General features: G+C 30.4%; 2 protein-coding genes and 1 long non-coding RNA gene across 4 annotated transcripts in view; all 3 read left to right on the top strand.

The window, feature by feature from the left end:
- The window catches only part of LOC105203969 (tRNA-dihydrouridine(20) synthase [NAD(P)+]-like), a 523,658-nt gene that overhangs the window by 198,428 nt on the left and 307,402 nt on the right, over positions 1-17,828 (top strand). The window lies entirely within an intron of this gene.
- LOC105198717 overlaps positions 1-17,828 on the top strand; it is a 120,799-nt gene that overhangs the window by 9,675 nt on the left and 93,296 nt on the right. Inside the window, exons 2-5 of one of the 2 annotated variants that reach the window (XM_039452705.1) lie at positions 2,966-3,152; positions 11,514-11,773; positions 13,438-13,599; positions 17,052-17,204. In XM_039452705.1, coding sequence (XP_039308639.1) covers positions 2,966-3,152; positions 11,514-11,773; positions 13,438-13,599; positions 17,052-17,204 — 762 coding nt within the window. The remainder of the gene's footprint in view (positions 1-2,965; positions 3,153-11,513; positions 11,774-13,437; positions 13,600-17,051; positions 17,205-17,828) is intronic. The other variant, XM_039452706.1, reaches the window with a different exon arrangement.
- LOC113004724 lies at positions 6,209-7,516 on the top strand. The gene is made up of 2 exons (XR_003269181.2): positions 6,209-7,003; positions 7,315-7,516. It is a non-coding gene; the product is annotated as an uncharacterized LOC113004724 (long non-coding RNA).

The following is a 17,828-nucleotide window of genomic DNA, read 5'->3' as shown; positions in this document are numbered from 1 at the left end:
TTTTGGAAAGGTCTTGACACCAGCTATTAGATTCTGGAATCAAAAATAGGGTGTTCCATTTAAAAAACTTAATATGATTTCGATCTGACCTTGGCGACGCCATCCAAGGTCAAACTGATAAGATCATTGAATAGATCTTTTGAAACCCTACAACTTTCGTCTGAACATATTTTTGATTGGTCCTAATCCTGCGAAGAGAAAAGGGGTGTACGGGTGGTCTGAAACACCCTGTATATGTGTATTTTTAAATATACTAAAGTTTACATTAAAAAATCTGAAAAATATTATAAAAAATGTTATACAGAAAATCAGAAAAATTTCAAGAAAAGTTTTCATCGGAGTATATAAATTTATCTCAGATTTTTAAATATAATTTTCAAAATTTTTAGATATTTTTTAATCATTTCCAGAATTTTTCAAATTTCTGTAATATTTTATAGTTTTTAGAAAATTTCTCAGTTTTTTAAATAAAATATTAGAATATTTCAGTATTTATGCATACATAAAAAATTTAAAGAAAAAATTTAATTACTAAATATTTTTGAAAAATGTTCTGTAATTCATATAAAAAGTATATCTCAGAAAAATTTTTATCAGAAATAGAGCTAATGATGTCTTTCTTCTCAAACTTTTTTCTAGTTTTATCTTTTTTGTGTAAATAAAGTTATTACATACGTTTATAAACTACTATTTTTCTTCTGATATTTATTTTGAAATAGAATTGTTGCAGCATGAAATACCTTCTAAGTTTGATCAAATTAACCAAAGCATATGTACTCCGATTAGATAATCTTAATCAAATAATCGATTTTTAATAAAGCGATAAAAATAAAGCAATTTTTGAAAAAATAAATTTAATCAAAAGTGTTATTATCTTAAATACACAACAATAAAAAAAATACCTTTAACAATAATCCTAATTTGAACCAATATCAAAACGATTTCGATTTTCCAATTATTTTACCTAGTCAGAAATAATTCTTTAAAATGAAAAAATTAATTATTTTTTCGTGTTTGACGAGATGTTTTCGGAAAATATCAAAATAGCTCCTCGAAACAATATCGTTTCGATATCGAATAAAATTATTTGAAATTGGAGTCAAAAATCCATCAAAATTAATAAAAGTTTCGAAAATTTTCGACTTGCATTTTCGACATCGAAACGACATCGTTTTGAAGAACTATTTCTGACTGGGTCGCGATTATACGGAACCCGACTGACACGCATCCAAACCACGTGACTCTTTCCTTTTATTAACACGACCGATTTTTCATTTAATTTCAAGCGATCTTACAAAAAAAATGCGATTCTACCATACAAACGTTCACATGTTCACACTTTTTCTATTATGGCATTCATAAAACAATTACACAGAAACAGTAACACTTATGCAAACATACAAATCAAATAAATCTATCAGATATATTTACACAAAAACGTGTACAGTCGTGAGCTAAAAGGTTGCAACACATTTTCTTCGATGGTTTTTAGAATGTAGACTTGCTCATCGAACGGCGAACGTAATTGGTTCTTACTTGTGGATCCAACCAATTACGTTCGCCGATCGATGAGCAAGTCTACATTCCAAAAACCATCGAAGAAAATGTATTGCAACCTTTTAGCTCACGACTGTACTTTCATAATCCCACGCCAAATATACGCTCAATCACGCATGTCAAAATTCTTTTCACTTCAATAAAGCGCTATTATACTCTTCTAAATTCACTGCTTATTAATCACATAATTATATACATTCTCAAAATTCCCTTTTTTTCTCGTATAAATAAATTGTCGTGTATCTAGGCGTATTATCGCACGATTCAGAGCCACGACTGGTGACAGCTGCCTTAATCTCTCAAAAATTAAAATTAAACCGAAAAAATTACGTCCCGGATTACAATTCCGCAATCCGCAGACGTAACACTCATTATTGAGTATATTTTCTGTATTATTATTTTGTCGAAGTTTTGATCTTTATTTTGAAAGTTTTCATTGTTATCCTAGACTTCTTCATTTATATCACGTTTGTCTTCTACAAATTAATATTTAAATTAATATTAATAAAATACGTATTAAATGTCATTGCCATCACTACTATTAAAGTCCTGTAAATTATTTCTACTTTGTGTTACAATAATTTCAAATTGCATTGTTGTTTTTTTCATACAAAGATTTGTGCGTGCGTGTGTGTTATTAAATAAGATTTTAAAACATTTTAAACATTTTAAAACGTTTAAAATTAGCACTACATTTATAACAGAATTTTTTATTTGCCAGAATGTAATATCGTATAATGACAAAATTTAATCTTAAATCAATTGAAAAATTTTTGCGGTAATTAAACATTATAAAACAAGAATAGAAGGCCTATGTCAATTACAGTGGTTCTTGGCGCCGAATAATAATTTTTAATTTTTACACTTTTCAACTCAAACTGCGCATTATCATCGGACTGAAAACATAGTTATGAAGCCGGAATATTAATGCTTTTAGAAGCATATACAATATCTCCTTTCCCCGGAAAAACTGTCAAGTATTTTATTGCGAGAAAAATAGCATTTTAGCCAGGGTTCAAATCTAGATCTCCCAAATTCTGTGCGGGCGTCCGCGTCCTGTCACTTCGAACACCGAGGTATAGATTGAGCTGAAAATTGTAAAAATTAAAAATTATTTTTGGATGCCAACATCTAAACTTTGATTGTCAACATCAAAAGTTAGATGTTGACAATAAAATTTTGAGTTTTGACACCGAAAATTGAATGTAAACACCCAAAGTTGTGTGTAAACATCATTGATGTTTTTTTTCGTAAGAAATCGTACCAAAAACAAAAGGAAATTTAGATGTATTGACGACCTTCCTTTGTTATGATTTTCTGTTCCATCTGGAAAGCTGCTATTTGAATAAAGTACGTGGTAAACGGCACAAAATTTTTTTAATTCTTAAAACTTATTGCGTCTTCCTAGGAATAAGCCTGACGGAATCACAACTCCGCATACCAGAGGAGCTTAAGGAATGTTATGTGAATAACAACATGCAGCATTTCCGTCTTCCTATGAACATGCGCGTACTACTGGATATTATTCGTAAAGCAGAGAAATATTCTTATACTACGATGGACATGAAAACAATGTCATCGTCTCTGATGCACAGGTATAAATTTCCAATGCAAGTCGAATTTATAACATTCTTTGTAAAAAAATTCTTATACCATTGTAAAAAAAATTTTTTTAAATTTATTATATAATTTTTCAGAAATTTTATATAAAAATTTCAAATTTTTAAAAATTTATATAAAATTTATATAAAATTGTACAGGGTATTCATCGCACGATCTTTTTTAATTTCCAACGATACGCACGATCTTTTTTAATTTCCAACAGTTAAAAAATGTGAATACTAATTTGTTTCATGCAGGCTATAACATAGAATAAAATATTTAAAAAAATTTTAAATAAAAACATTGAGGTCATCTTGAATAAAGGGGAAGAGGCGAAAAGAGGAAGAGGCGGGGGGGGACGGTGTCCCTCCCCCCTGACCTAAGGCAGACTAGGCCTTAAGCCCTGCCAGGGGTGCCTACCGCTAAGGCGCCCCCTGGCGAGACGAGCCGGCCGCCAGGCCGACTGGGTCGGGGGGCACCGGAAGTATGCTGCACACGTTCCCGGAGCCTCCCAGTTACGGACCAGGGCAGGACACCCGGAGGGGTTTTAGTGGGTAGGTCCTCGCCGGCACGTCGTTGGCGGGGGAGAGCCCCACATAACCAGGCCTCCCCCGAGGTCTGGGGTATGCGATAACGCATTTCCCCTTCGTTACCAAAAAAAGGTCATCTTGAATTTTTAAATTAGCACCATACAACTTTTCCCATAACATTGTAGGGATCTTCAAGACAAATTCAATAGACTATCGATAATATCACTTTTGATGTTTTATTGATTTTATTGATACATAAATATATAATATCCATCATAAATAGGGGAAATCGGGGCAAATCGTTAGACGGGGTAATTTGATAATTGGAAATATCTTTTTTATGGGTACATATTAAAAATTTACTTTAAATACTGTAAACACGTCCTAATGTAACAATGTTGCTAACAAAGTTTTGTTGGCAACGACGTCATATTGAAGTCGTAGTAGTAAAAAATGTATTTTGTGACAGTCGACGTAATTGCTGAAAGTTAGCATTTTTTCGAAATTTAAGTAAAATAATAAGGTTTTTTTTGAAAACTTGAATGTATCGTGTCCAGTTGAATATATTTGAAACATTTCGTGTTTACTTTTTGCTATGTGATGTCTATTTTTGTCGATCATACGTAATAATGCGCACAGTTGATGTTACTATTCGTAATACCGAGCACTAGAGTGTTTCGTTAATATTGATTGCAGCGCCTATGGGTAACCTTAACCTTACGTTGATTGCGTTACGCAGAGTTAAGCATTGAGGTATTATAAACTGAAGTTTTTCATTGATTTAGTTCAAACATGATAGTATTAGGTATTTTAGAACATAAAACATGAATATGAATATAAAATCATCGCTTTTAAGCAGGTAAAAAGTTATAAAGCGTTAAAGATTGAGATTAGGAAATCTGTCACACCGATGGCATAAAAGGATATGCAAACGTGTATGTTTGCATTTGTTTTTTGTATACCTATATCCTTTTTTAAATAAAGGAAAGTCCTAACAACAGCTTTTTTACAGTTTTTCAACTTAAAACACAAATTTCGGATATTCTCGGACTAGTTACGAATTACCCCGGGCTTGGGGTTATTCAAAATACTTGGCATTGATCGACATTTTTATTTATACTTCAAAGCAAGTACATTTTCATGTTTTATCTATAATGGCATGGTGAAGGGGGAAGTTCAACTTTTTAAACCGTTCAACTTTTTTTTAAATGAATATAGGACTCAGGAGACGCAAAAGGAAAAAAAATTCTCTCAAATTGCCCTGGTCTTTCCTATAGTTTCTTTTACTGATTTTCACAAATGCGGAATGGCATCTGGAGTAACTTCTCTGTTATTCGTTTAAATATTTAATGCAACTAGAAAAATGTGTCAATATGAGGACGAACGGCGGTTGGGGAATATATCTGGGGTAGTGGAATTCCTTATGAAAAAGATGCACGGGCTAGAAATTGTACTCTTATATTACAATAATTACAAAAAGATACTACAATAACCACAAATATTACAATAGCGTGTAAACATTACAATAAACTTATGTAGCATTTTCGTACTACAATCAATGGATCACTGAAAAATATTACAAGATTACAATAATCACAGGGATTACGATTCTTAGCCTTTGCGTCTTTTTCGTAATGGATATCGTAATGTTTTGTATAATTTGCATTAAATTCTGAAAGCAACTGTTAAAATTATTTCCTTACAGTCTATTTTGATATATACTAGGATAGTTATTGGTAGAATAGTTACTGGTCATTAGTGTTCGCTGCGTTTTTATAAAAGCTGAATTTCAGTTTTACAGATAACAGAAATTTTTACAGGTGGTATATTCTTTATATTCTCTTTTTCAAAAGTATTATGTTACATATTAATTTTTTTATTTTAGTTTAACTTGAAGGCCTTAAATGTAAATTTCAAATAATATTATTGAATTTATTGTGTATCCTTACCTGCGTATGATTTCGGCAAATAAAATCATGTTATATGTGAGTTATATGCTTGTGGAATATGGTCGTCTGTCACGTGTTTCTTGTGACATTACAATAATTTTATTGTAGATGTTGTATAATGTTTATTAGAAACAAAGAAATTATTTTAAAATACTTTAAGTTTTATTTAAAAAATTTGTTACGCCAAACAAATTACTTAAAGAATGTTTTTTTAATAAAATACATTTTACGAAATGTTCGTAAAAACTTATTTTGCGGCATTTATATGTATTTGTATGTTAAATCTACAAAAGATTATTAAATTCATGTTCTTTTATAAATAAAAATTTCTTATGGCATTAGTTGTTAGTATTCCACGACTTCTCTACTATTTCACAAACGCATCCCTTTTTCCTCTCTTCTGTAAATTACGTTCGTTCTATATACCCGATAAACTTATACCTAGAGTGATTGATAGAACTCTATAACGATGCACTCCTGCATCATCCCATTGGGTCTAACAACCGCCTTGCTGTCCGGCGGACCCGCCGGACAATATAACAGACGCCGATAATCGTTTTACATACGCTCGTTTGAACAAGTCAGAAATTGCTGTTGACGAGTAGCAAACCACACGCGCACGCGCCGTATCTCCTGGCGCTGACACGAACGCCGCACGTGCTTACGAGCGAGCGCGGGAGCAAACTAATCTCGAAGCGGTGGGGATGCTGGATCACGGACCGGCCCGAACTCCACCCGAATATCTCCGAAACTCCGAGATAAGGTATACAGTCAGTTTGATAAGAGCATGTGCGGCAAAACGTTTTCCTGGAAACCGTTAAAGGAGTGATTCAAACGCGATCAGATAAAGGAATGCCTCCCCCAAGATGCTTTGAAAAGAAAACCTCAATTGTCGTTTAATCTTGGTCACAGAATGACATATTTTATCATGAGTGCCACGTATGCATCACGTTACGAAGATGTATTTTTAAGTTTGAATCCGAAAAGACCAAAAATGTCATACGGACCGGCTGCAAAATACATGAAAAAGTCAAAGACATTTGTAAGTAAGTGGGTGAAACATTATTTCGATGTGAAAAACGTCGATAACCTGCCAGATCGTGGTTCCGCTTAAGTAGTAACAACGAAAAAGGAGGACAAAGTGATTTTATGGATATTAAAGAAGAATCTTAGTCTATCATTGGGTGGAAGGCAAACGATTTTGCGTAAAAAGGGTCTAAATGTGTCATGTGACACTATAAGAAGACATTTATTGGCCCATGAAGTAAAATTTCGAAGCATTGAAGAAATCGCTAATGTCTAAAAAAACACGTCGAAAAAAGACTCATTTGGGCGAAAGACAATTTGGATCGCAATTGGAGTCAGGTAATTTTTACGGACAAAATTTCTGTTTGGGCAAATTCTTCGATCCATCAAACTCCAAGGGAAAAAGATTTGGACCGTCAAGCAGTTATTTCAATAGATTTGATTTATTTGGTTTGTGACAAGATTATGCTATAAAATTAGTCGAAAATTGCCTCGGAGATGCCAGGCAATTATTAATAATAAAGGCGACTGGACTTATTAATAATAAAGCATCCTAGTCTATATCATATAGTATAATATATGTATATTTTTTTTTAATTCATTACCTCAAATAGTTTTTAAACTTTGCCATATACGCTCTTGTCAAACAGACTGTAAAAGGAGCGAGATCAGCCGGAGAGATCGCTTTTCCTGATCCAGAAAGCCTCCGAACCAGAACCTAGAGAACGAGCAAAAGTAAAGAGATCTTTTGCTTCGACCAAGCGCTTTCGGTCTTGTCTCATCTCATCTGAATACTCCGATTATAAGCTAAATCTCTAAATAGTTCCTAATAAACAATTAATTGTTACTTTACCAATCTCAGTTTTAATTTAACTGCGACCCTTCTTTCGAAACCACGAGTTAGTCCGTGCTAGGATAACATGGGTTGTTACAATTCTATGGCTAATAAACTGGGGTTGGTTAGAATTGTGTTGCTTTTATTGAATTATTGTCAAAAAACAAAATGGCATTTCACAACCCTCTCCTTTCCCCTAATAATTAAATTAAATATAAAAAAATTTTTATTAAGAGAACATTTAAACAAATTGTCTGCTCATTAGGATATAGATCGGGGTTTTTTCATCCATGGACCTATCACGTCTATCAATAATATTTGTGTTTTTGAGCAGTAACTGTGCTCAAGAAAGAAATCTTGGACTTCAAAATCAAAACAGCACAAGCATAAGCTTTAAATAATCAATAATTTGTGCTGTTCAGAAATATAAGCATTTATCGCTAAACGGAATAGCATCGCAGATAAAAGAATCTGTTTTGTGAGTTTAATGTGTTTATTTCTGTCATCAAAATAATAAAATTTCAACGCGGATTGCATAGGATAAAAATTAATTTATATTTACTCACGTAAATTCTACGTGGACAGTCATGTACAAAAAAGTTGCGATACTTTTTTTCGATAGATTTTAGAATGCTCATCGAGCAGTAAACGTAATTGCTTGGATTTACAGGTAAGAACCAAATTATGTTCAATCACTCGGTGAGCAGGTTACATCCGAAAATCATCGTAAAAAAAGTGTCACAACTATTCTGTCCACCACTGTACAGGAGAAAAGTAGATATGAATTTATTCTCACAAAATTCTGTTAAACATTGCTATTTTCTATTTTAATCTTCATCAAATTTTATCAGTAATTCTACGTGGATCAAATGAATTAAAATCCATCTATATGGAAGTGTCCATGTAGAATTTAAGTGGATATCATGTCGATATAGTCACGTAATTGATCATATATTCTATGTAAAACACATGGTTAGAATATAAAATCTGTTCTCATCAAATGAGTTCTGGAAATATTCGAATTGGAAGTACGGATTGACAAAATTAAAAAGCATGTTTCGGATTATTACCGGATTCATTCTGATTGAATCTCAAGAAATCGTACGGATTTAGAACTGCCAAACCTTGTCCAGACAAGTTTTGGATTTGTTCGAATTGGACTCATGGATTGAGAAGGATTAAAAGTTTCTCCAGATAAGCTTTGAAATTATTAGGATTGGATACACAGATTGAAAGAGGTTGAAAGTTTGTTTCGGATTCATTCCGATTGAATCTAAGAAACCGCATGGATTAAGAAAAATTGAAAACTTTGTTCAGACGAGCCTCGGATTTATTTGGATTGTACTCACAGATTGAAAAAGATTGCATGACTGTTTCGGATTGTTGTCGAATTCATTCGGATTAAAATTGGAGAGGACTTATAGATTAAAATTGATTAAAATTGTTTTCCTGATTGTATTACGGATTTAATCGGATAGAACTTGGAGTTGATACATGGATTGAAAAGGGTTACAAATTTGATTTGGATGATTTCAGTTTAGAACGGACACAGATTTCGGAAGAACTCGGAAAACTTCGTATTAAATCCCTATCCAAAACTTTCCCAGAGGGTGTTTTACACATTTGTATGATAACACGCTTAAGTTTAAAAACAATGTGGAAATATGTGTAATTATTTGTTAAAATATATCTTGAAAAAGTTTTGAAATGCTCAAAAGTAAATATGTCTCATAACAATAGTCGACTATTGTGTATTGGCGTATCAGGCTATTATGTAACGGTAGATTATTAAACAAATGATTTCATAAGTAATTATTAGCAATTCGTCACCCAGTAAATAAATTCAAATAAATCAAAAGTTGCAATTCATTTATTTCCGAGTTCGCACTTTAGATTCTCGGAGTATTTTTGGATTCAGATGGACTCAAATGGATTGAAACACGAAATGAGCTATTCATTATTTTGAATTCAGATGTATTCATATCTATATATTATATTATTTATGGATTTAAATAGATTCAAAAAATTTGAAGTGTAAATTTGAAAATATCGAAATGAATTCATTTCTAACCGTTTATTTTCATTGCAGGGTTATTTACGACGTATTTTGGGACTTAAATGGATTGAAATATAAAATGTGCTATTTATCATTTTGAATTTGTATGGATTGATGTCCCCAATATGTGTTATTTTTGGATTCAAATGGATTCAAAAAATTTGATGCGTAAATTCAAAAATGTTGAAATGAATTCATTTCTATCTATTTCAAATTATTTGTGTTTGCTATGTTTTCCATTTGCAGCTTTTTGGTTAACGTAATCTGTTACCAACATTTGTAATTACAGATAATGTCATAGAGAAATTGAATGTCATAGGAAAAGTTTTATAAAAAATAACAGTAAAAGTAACATATTGTTTTTGTAAAATAATGTTCTCAATTCTGACAAAATATGCATTATGCTATTATTTATGTAGAATTCATCATTTAAGGTCGGAAATATAATGAAGCTATCCTACAAGGATCTAGTATCACTTCTTCTGTATTATTACTAATACTATTTAATGAAAAAGTAAGAAAATTTTATTAAAATTGCAATAAATTTTTTATGAATTACTATGAAAAATCGCAGATATAATGATAAGTTAATGACATTTTATTGAAATTTTTTATGATTTTTTTTTTCAAATTTTGATAAAATCGCTGATTATATTCTAAAATAAACATAAAATTCAACAAAAAGTTTTTAAAATTTCATTAAGGGGATAAAGCAGTCGAAACATAAAGTTCATATTTATGAATCAATTGCAAAGAAATAAAGCACACCCAAATTTATTTTTTTAAACAATATCAATTGCTGGCATGTATAATAGATAAAAAAAATTAGTATTAAGTATACATATATATACAATATACAGGATATCCGGAAAATTGCCCGAAATATTTTGGGACCCTTAGAGAAGGAAAAAAGCTATACAAACATAGATCTGGAAATAAATCGTTTCCGAGTTATAGCCATTTTCATGTTGAAAAAATCGTAATTTCTAGTCCTGCATTCGTGCTGAAAGTGGTCATTTTGAACAGAAGCATATAATTTTGCAACTTTTTTCCGTTTTTTGTGTCAAATTGTTGCCAGCGTATTATGTTTTTGTCAATACATTAATCCTGGAAAAGGATTTATAATTCTGTGAATTCAATAAAAAGTTTACTGAAATTAAAAATAATCGTGTTCAGTCGATATCTCCAGCATCGCCTTAAACTTAAATATATTATCACACGAATGTACAATGCGCGCACTAAATGCCTTCCAATACTGTTTTGGTATTGCGTGTTACCTTCTAAGTCGTTTTTACGTTGAGGCTGTACAGCCTCAATGGTCGAGTTGGCTAAAACACCCGTACCGGAGATTCGGGAGATCCCAGGTTCAAATTCTGGCTGAGGTGATATTTCTCGCACTAATTTCTTTAAAGTTTTTTGAGGGAGAGAAAAGGTTAATATTTAATAATACGTGATATTACTTAATCTTGTTCAATTTAGAATTGTGTTATGACTGAAAATTAATTCGATGCGTAAGTTCATTGAACTTGAGGAAAATATACAAAATCACACAAACAATACAAGCACGAAGACCTAGCTGCGACCGTAAAAGGCATTCTTGTTCAATTTGTATTGATACAGCAACGGTCAAAATATCTCTCTCTACTACTGAAAAAGAATTATTAATTAAAAAAATAAAATTAAAAAATTAAAAAAAAGAAATAAATATTTAAAAAATAAAAATTTATAAAGGGATGCTACGCAGACTATAAATTACAATTTTTTAAACATAAAAATAACTATAACTCGGAAATGACTTACTTCCGGATCTATATTTATATAGTTTTTTTTTCTTTTCGGGGTCTCGATTTGACCGCCTAAAATTTTTGTTAAAAATTTTCAACTAGGGATATGTTGTTTGTATTTGTATGTATGCATATGTATAATATGTATATTATGTTCCTTTTGTTACATGTTAGATTTAAACTTGATGGCATCAAACATTATAAAGATATACAAGAAAATGACGGGATTCTTCCTTTTGGACAATCTGGAAGGCAAAGTGTCAAATATAAATTGATAAAGGGAATGGTTCCAGGAAAACCGGAACTTTTTCCGTTTGATGCGCTCACAGCGATAGAACGGTGCACTTTACATCAAGCCATTTCAAATACAATAATGAAAGAAGATTCAAGCGGCACGAATACATTGTGCGAAGAGATTGGTCAGAAATTAAGAGGTACAGCTTTTCATTTATTTGCAAATACATAGGGGAGAGTAGGATAAGTATGACCTTTTTGCACTCTATAGGGCGCAAATAAAGTCAGATCGTAAAAACGAAGATGCCGTTAAAAATACATAGAGAAGAAGAGGGTAATATGGCACCCATTTTCATTTTATTGAATCATTTTGTTTATAATTAATATTTTCTATTGAAACTTTAACTGATTACATTCGTCAGAGTGTTGTTTGATAGATTTTAGGTTTAAAGTAATGAAATATTTATTATTTAGGACGTAATTTATAAAAATCTAATGAACTGCATAATCGGTGGGGAAAAAATGGTTGTAATACGGCTATCCATAAAAATAATTTTAAAAATTAGTTTAGTTTAAAAGAAACACAGTACTTTGTTACAAAATTATATATTTTTTATTTTCCATTGTTTAGAATTTTCTTGATTTAGAATTTTTTTGTGTTCAGAAACTTTAGAAATATTATTAGAAATTTTATTAAAAATATCATTTTATCCTTGTTTAACATTAAACAACAAACATACAATGATGTCTTTAATGTTTCTAAACACCGCTCTTTAGAATAACAATCGATTTATCGAAAAAATATTTCAATATAAAAATTTTGCTTAAAAAATCATTAACAAAATTCCATGGTATTGTTTTAATTTTGTATAATTCAAAATGTATACGGCCAAATAACAAGTTAAATAACAAAAAAAACACGAGTGTATGTACATTCGTGTGATAATACACTCAAGTTTAAAAATAATGAAGAAATGTATGTAATTAAATAAAGTAAATCATTTTTGCTTCAAACCATTTTTATCTATCTATCACCTGTGTTGAACTATACTGGAAAATGTAAAAACGTTTTTGTCCAGTCCGATTTGGAACGAGTGGTCCCAAATCGCATCACCCTCTGGTCCGAATTGAACACTTCCATTTGTATCAATTTTTTAATAGAATTTTAAAAGATTTAAATGTATTTTTTTAGTATTGAATAAAAACGAACAATTTTGCAGTAAAAAATAAAAATTTTATTAAAAAATACATTAGTGACTGTTAATATCATTAAACGTTTCCCGATCACATTATGATATTGTTATTACATAATTAGAGTTGAAATTCATAAAATTCAATTATTCCGAGTTTGATGATAATATTTTAATAATTTAACATTTCTAGAACCAGATTTTGTCAACTGATCATCAGTGCTACGATCAAGTTATAATTCGATTTGAAAGTCCGATTTGGAACCTTTTGAGTGCTTTTGAACTTTGGAACAAATTTTACAATAAACAAAAATGATCACAAAATGATTGACATTTTGGAATTCTACACTCTTTAATTATTTTAAATCAATTACCTTTCAAAATTTTAGTATCTTTTAAATAATGATTTACAAGGATTATCTTTCTTAAAAAAATTTTTGCACAATGGCTAAAAAATTTGCGTCTATTCTATGAATGTTATGACAGAGAAATGTCAAACTGCTGTCACATGTTCGGTATCTAATAAGGACTTTATATTATAAATGGCACCCAAATCTGCTCAACCGTATTCATTTAAATTAAAAAAATCCTATTTAGGACACGGTCCAATTTTTAGCCCACTCTCTCCTATACATTTTAAGAAAATTTGAATTAAATTAAAGTAAATGTTACAGGTAGAGTTTCACTTGACGATTTGTGGAATTGTCCGAGAGAGTATGGAGTGGTCCTAACGTCATATGGAACTATTGCTATAGGTGCTATTATAACAGCTGTCGCCGCTGCCTTACAACATCAAAATGTTGGATTAGATCAAATTGTTCACGCAATGACATTTGGTATCGTACATTCGGAAATTTTTTTAGTTTTTTCATGTAATGTAAGTGTTATGTCCAGAATATTAAATAAATTTACTTGGGATGGAGATGCCAGTTTGATTGAGTTAAGGAATGGAGGGGGAGGAAAAAAATAAAGTACTAGTATACAGTAACTGTATCAGTGAGTCAACGTTCAATAGAGCGTACCGAATGCACTTGGATTATGTTTCAAACACAATGTCTATGCTTTATATGAGCGCAATAGCATTGCCCTGAAATTATGTCTTTGTCGGTTCTCATTTTTTGATTAAAAAAGTAATTCTCTTTATCGGGTAGTGGACCATGTGCGATTTTTGAAAAAGAGAACTAAGTTTAATTAATCCAAAGAATTTACATCTAACTAATTTATTCCTTTAACAATATTAACATAAAGTTTAAAGTTGGTTACTTAAAAATTGTTTTGAATACAAATTGATAGCAAATAATTTTATATTATAAATTGTGTATAAGTATGTACAAACAAATGTAAAATTAAGATAACACATTTCAATTTAGAATTAATTAATAATAATCCTGGTGAAAGTATTGGAAAGATTCGGATACAGATTTTGGATAAAAATGTATTTAGGCGTATAGAAAAAAAAAGAAAGAATAAAATACAGTTAAAAAGTTTCTTTTGGTTTGTTACCGGAGTATTTATTTCGATTAAAACTCGCAAACGGTACGGATTAAGGATTTGAAACGAATCTCGGATTCGTTTGGATTGGATTCACGGATTGAGGAAGATTGAAAAAATTATCAGGATAAATTTTAAGTTTATTTGGATTGGATTTCTGGATTAAAAAGAATTGAAAGATTGTTTTGGATTTATTTGGATAGACTTGAAGTTAAAGCACGGAAAAGGGTTACAAATTTGATTCAGTTTAGAACGGGCACAGATTTTGGATCTGTTCATAAAAGTTCGGAAAAATTTGTATTAAAATCCTATCTGAAACTTTTACTTATTGCAAGTAAGTGTACGTGAGTAGGTGTGCGTGTCTGTAAGTCTGATTAAAATAGGGGGCATATAGAAAAATAGGATAAAAATAATATGCGGGGACTAATAAGGGAAATTGTTTGCCAGGTAAAAGGATTGACACTTTTGTGTCTAAACGGTATTGAAAAATTAAATTTTTAAGGGTAATTCCAGAATCGTAAATATTGTCAGGGAAAGGTCAGGTCGGGCTGATTTGTAGGGGAGATGAAACAGGAAAATGAATAGGGAGTAGGTAAGGATAGGGTTCAGATAAAAGTGGATAATATTGAGGAAATTTGGGAAAAGGTGTTCAGCGATCAGGGAGGAATGGCTTATAATAGGGATCTTCAGGGGAGTAATATGTTGGACTGGAATCAGGGTTTGATATAGAGAAATAGGATGGAGAAAAGAAAGGCAAGGAGAATGAAGTACTCAGAGGAGAGGGAAATAGTGAAATCGGAAGTTTCTTTTGAAATGTTCTGTATTTTTAATTCTAAATTTTTTCGGTTAAAATAATGGGGTAACGCAAAGTGGGTCGTTGTCTTTGAGGTCTTCAGGTCAAGATTGTGCTGTGGTTGTCGTGAATTTACTAAAATTTAAACTTTTTATATTAAAAAGGCTTTAAAAGAAATGAATTTTCTTTACTTGGTGCAGGATTTATGTTTGACATGTGAAAAGATGCTGAACCTTTCTGGTGAGGATTTTTTCTCACTAACTCTCTCTCTCTCTTTCTCTTTCTCTCTTTTGTTGGATGGCAAATCTTTATCATTGCTTTAGTTAAAGTTTGAATCCATTTCTTCAGCTACTGGTTTCGATTCCTCATTCTTCATTTTTATTAATTCTTCCAATTTGCACTGATAATATTTTGGTTATTTATTTGGGTTTTGACTGCGCCGCTATGTTTTAGCATCTCCTTTTTATACAGATTTTTGCAATTCACGCTGCCAGGGAATAGGGATCACCTGATTAGTTTGGCATAGGCTATCTCATATTTTTATTTCAAAATAATAAAATATTATCGTATTATTTTCATGTAAAAAAATGAAACGCTTATAAATTATATAATTCGTTTAGGACGTCACATTAGTGAAAATGTGACAACATCAGTTGTTACTATATTTAATTTTATCATAAACAATTTTTTTTAATTTTTTTTCACTTATACTTGTTAGTGTTACAAAGAAAATGTTATGAAATAATAAATTATTATTTTTATCCTTAAATTTTGCTTATTATTTATTATTGAAGATGATAGTGTCAAAAGCTTTTTTGTTAGAAAATACGTATTATTATATATATTAATATATGAATGAAAAGTTAACTTCGTGACATCCTTTCATTTTTTTAAACTAATGATAAGTCCTTAACCCTTAAACACATAAGTGGGTCTGAGAGACCTCATATGAAGTTTTGAACGCTTGCTGTGTAAAAACGGAATGAGATAACAGGTTCGGACCAGAACGTAAAAAAAGTCTGAAATCTCCTCTTTCGATTGATATGGTTAATCAATTTTTTTGGTCAACTAGAATTCGAACGGCATGGCAGCAAAGTTTTGTTAGGGTCAATGCAACCCTATATAGTGTGTGAATGAAACCTTTTTGTGACTAATCTTATAAAAAAACTGGACAAAACACGTTTAAACAGGCCCGTTCGCGTATGTTACTCTGTCTAAAGTCAAAACACTATAGTGCCGTGAAAGAGAGGATTTTTGTGTAGGGTCCGGAAATATATTATAAAACACATCAATTTTCAATTTTAGACACCTTAAGTTTATGAAAAATACCTCGTATTCGCCTTGTTACGTAAATATATTTTTTAATAGAAATGGCAGTGACATAATTTTTTTTTTTTAAGTATGACTCTTTAGTTTTGAAAAGCCGTATTGTAAAGTCTTTAAAAGTTTTTTGTTGCAAAGATATAATTTAAAAGGAAAGTGGATTTTTAGACACCCAAAAATACTTCATATTCTCCTTTTGTTATACATATAATTCTACTTTTTAAAAGGAACAATACCATAATTTTTTTTTTGAAAGTATGACTCTATAGCTTTAAAATGCCGTATTTGAAAGTCCTTAAAAGTTTTTTATTGCGGAGATATGTTTTTTTAAGTAAAAGTGAATTTTTTAACAATTTCTAATTTTTGCTTAATGGTTTTTCTTTTATAACTTAACAATAAGTCATTTTTCGGCAATATCGATTATGCAGTCACATTTTTGAGATTTTAAACTTTTATAAAAAAAAAAAAAATTGTTGAAAAATATTGATTAGAACCAAAGTTATAACTTCTTAAAGTTGAAAAAGTCTCCCAGATCCGAAAATGTGTTTATGTATTTTACGGAATCGGTGTGTTTAAGGATTAAGTATCTTGTTATATGTATATGTATAAATTATGTAGATAGATAGAAAATATAAAAATTTCAATTTACATATTTAAACAAAATCTCTTTTTTTTTTTTAGAAAGGCCTACTACTATACCTACTGTGACTTATATTGATGAAGTGGATTTTATTGTTCCAAGAAATGAAATGATTCATGATAGATCAATGCCGTATCTCTCTTCGCTTGAGTCAACTATAAAAATAGATAACATATGGCTAGCAACGATTGCAGGTAGAGAATTTTAAATAGTAAATATTATTGATATTTCTTTGATCTTAAAATGAAAATCATAAAATGAAATAGCCCTGAAAAAATTTTAATAAAATTTTGATGAAATTTCGATGATATTTAGTTCATTGGAAACATTTTGACCACTAATTTTATGAAAATTTCATGAAAAATTCATTATAATTTTAATAAACTATTACTAATTTGTTATTAATAAACATCTGTGATTTTTTGTAATTTTTAGCAATTTTATTTAAAATCAATAAAAATAAAGAAAATCAATAAAAAGTTATCAGAATTTTAATAAAGTATTTTTAAATAATATTAATAAAGCAGAAGGGGATATTATGGTAACCCATTTTTATTTTATTAAATGACTTTGTTTGTAATCAATATTTTATATTGAAACTTGAACGATTATATTGTTAAAATGTTGTTTAACAAATTCGTATTTTAAAATAATGAAATATTTATTACTTACAAGGGGAATCCTTCAAAGTGATCTTGCCGATTTTATTAAATATTTAATATTTAATATATAAATAATAAATAAATAAATATTTTAATAATTTATGGGTGTGTAGTATTCACTCACACTTTTACTATAGTAAAGTCATTCGTTGCCCA

This window comes from Solenopsis invicta, chromosome 8 (genome assembly GCF_016802725.1).
Source record: "Solenopsis invicta isolate M01_SB chromosome 8, UNIL_Sinv_3.0, whole genome shotgun sequence".
Lineage (NCBI taxonomy): Eukaryota > Metazoa > Arthropoda > Insecta > Hymenoptera > Formicidae > Solenopsis > Solenopsis invicta.
The sequence above is the reverse complement of the archived record's forward strand: the minus strand, read 5'-3'. Positions and strand labels throughout refer to the sequence as shown.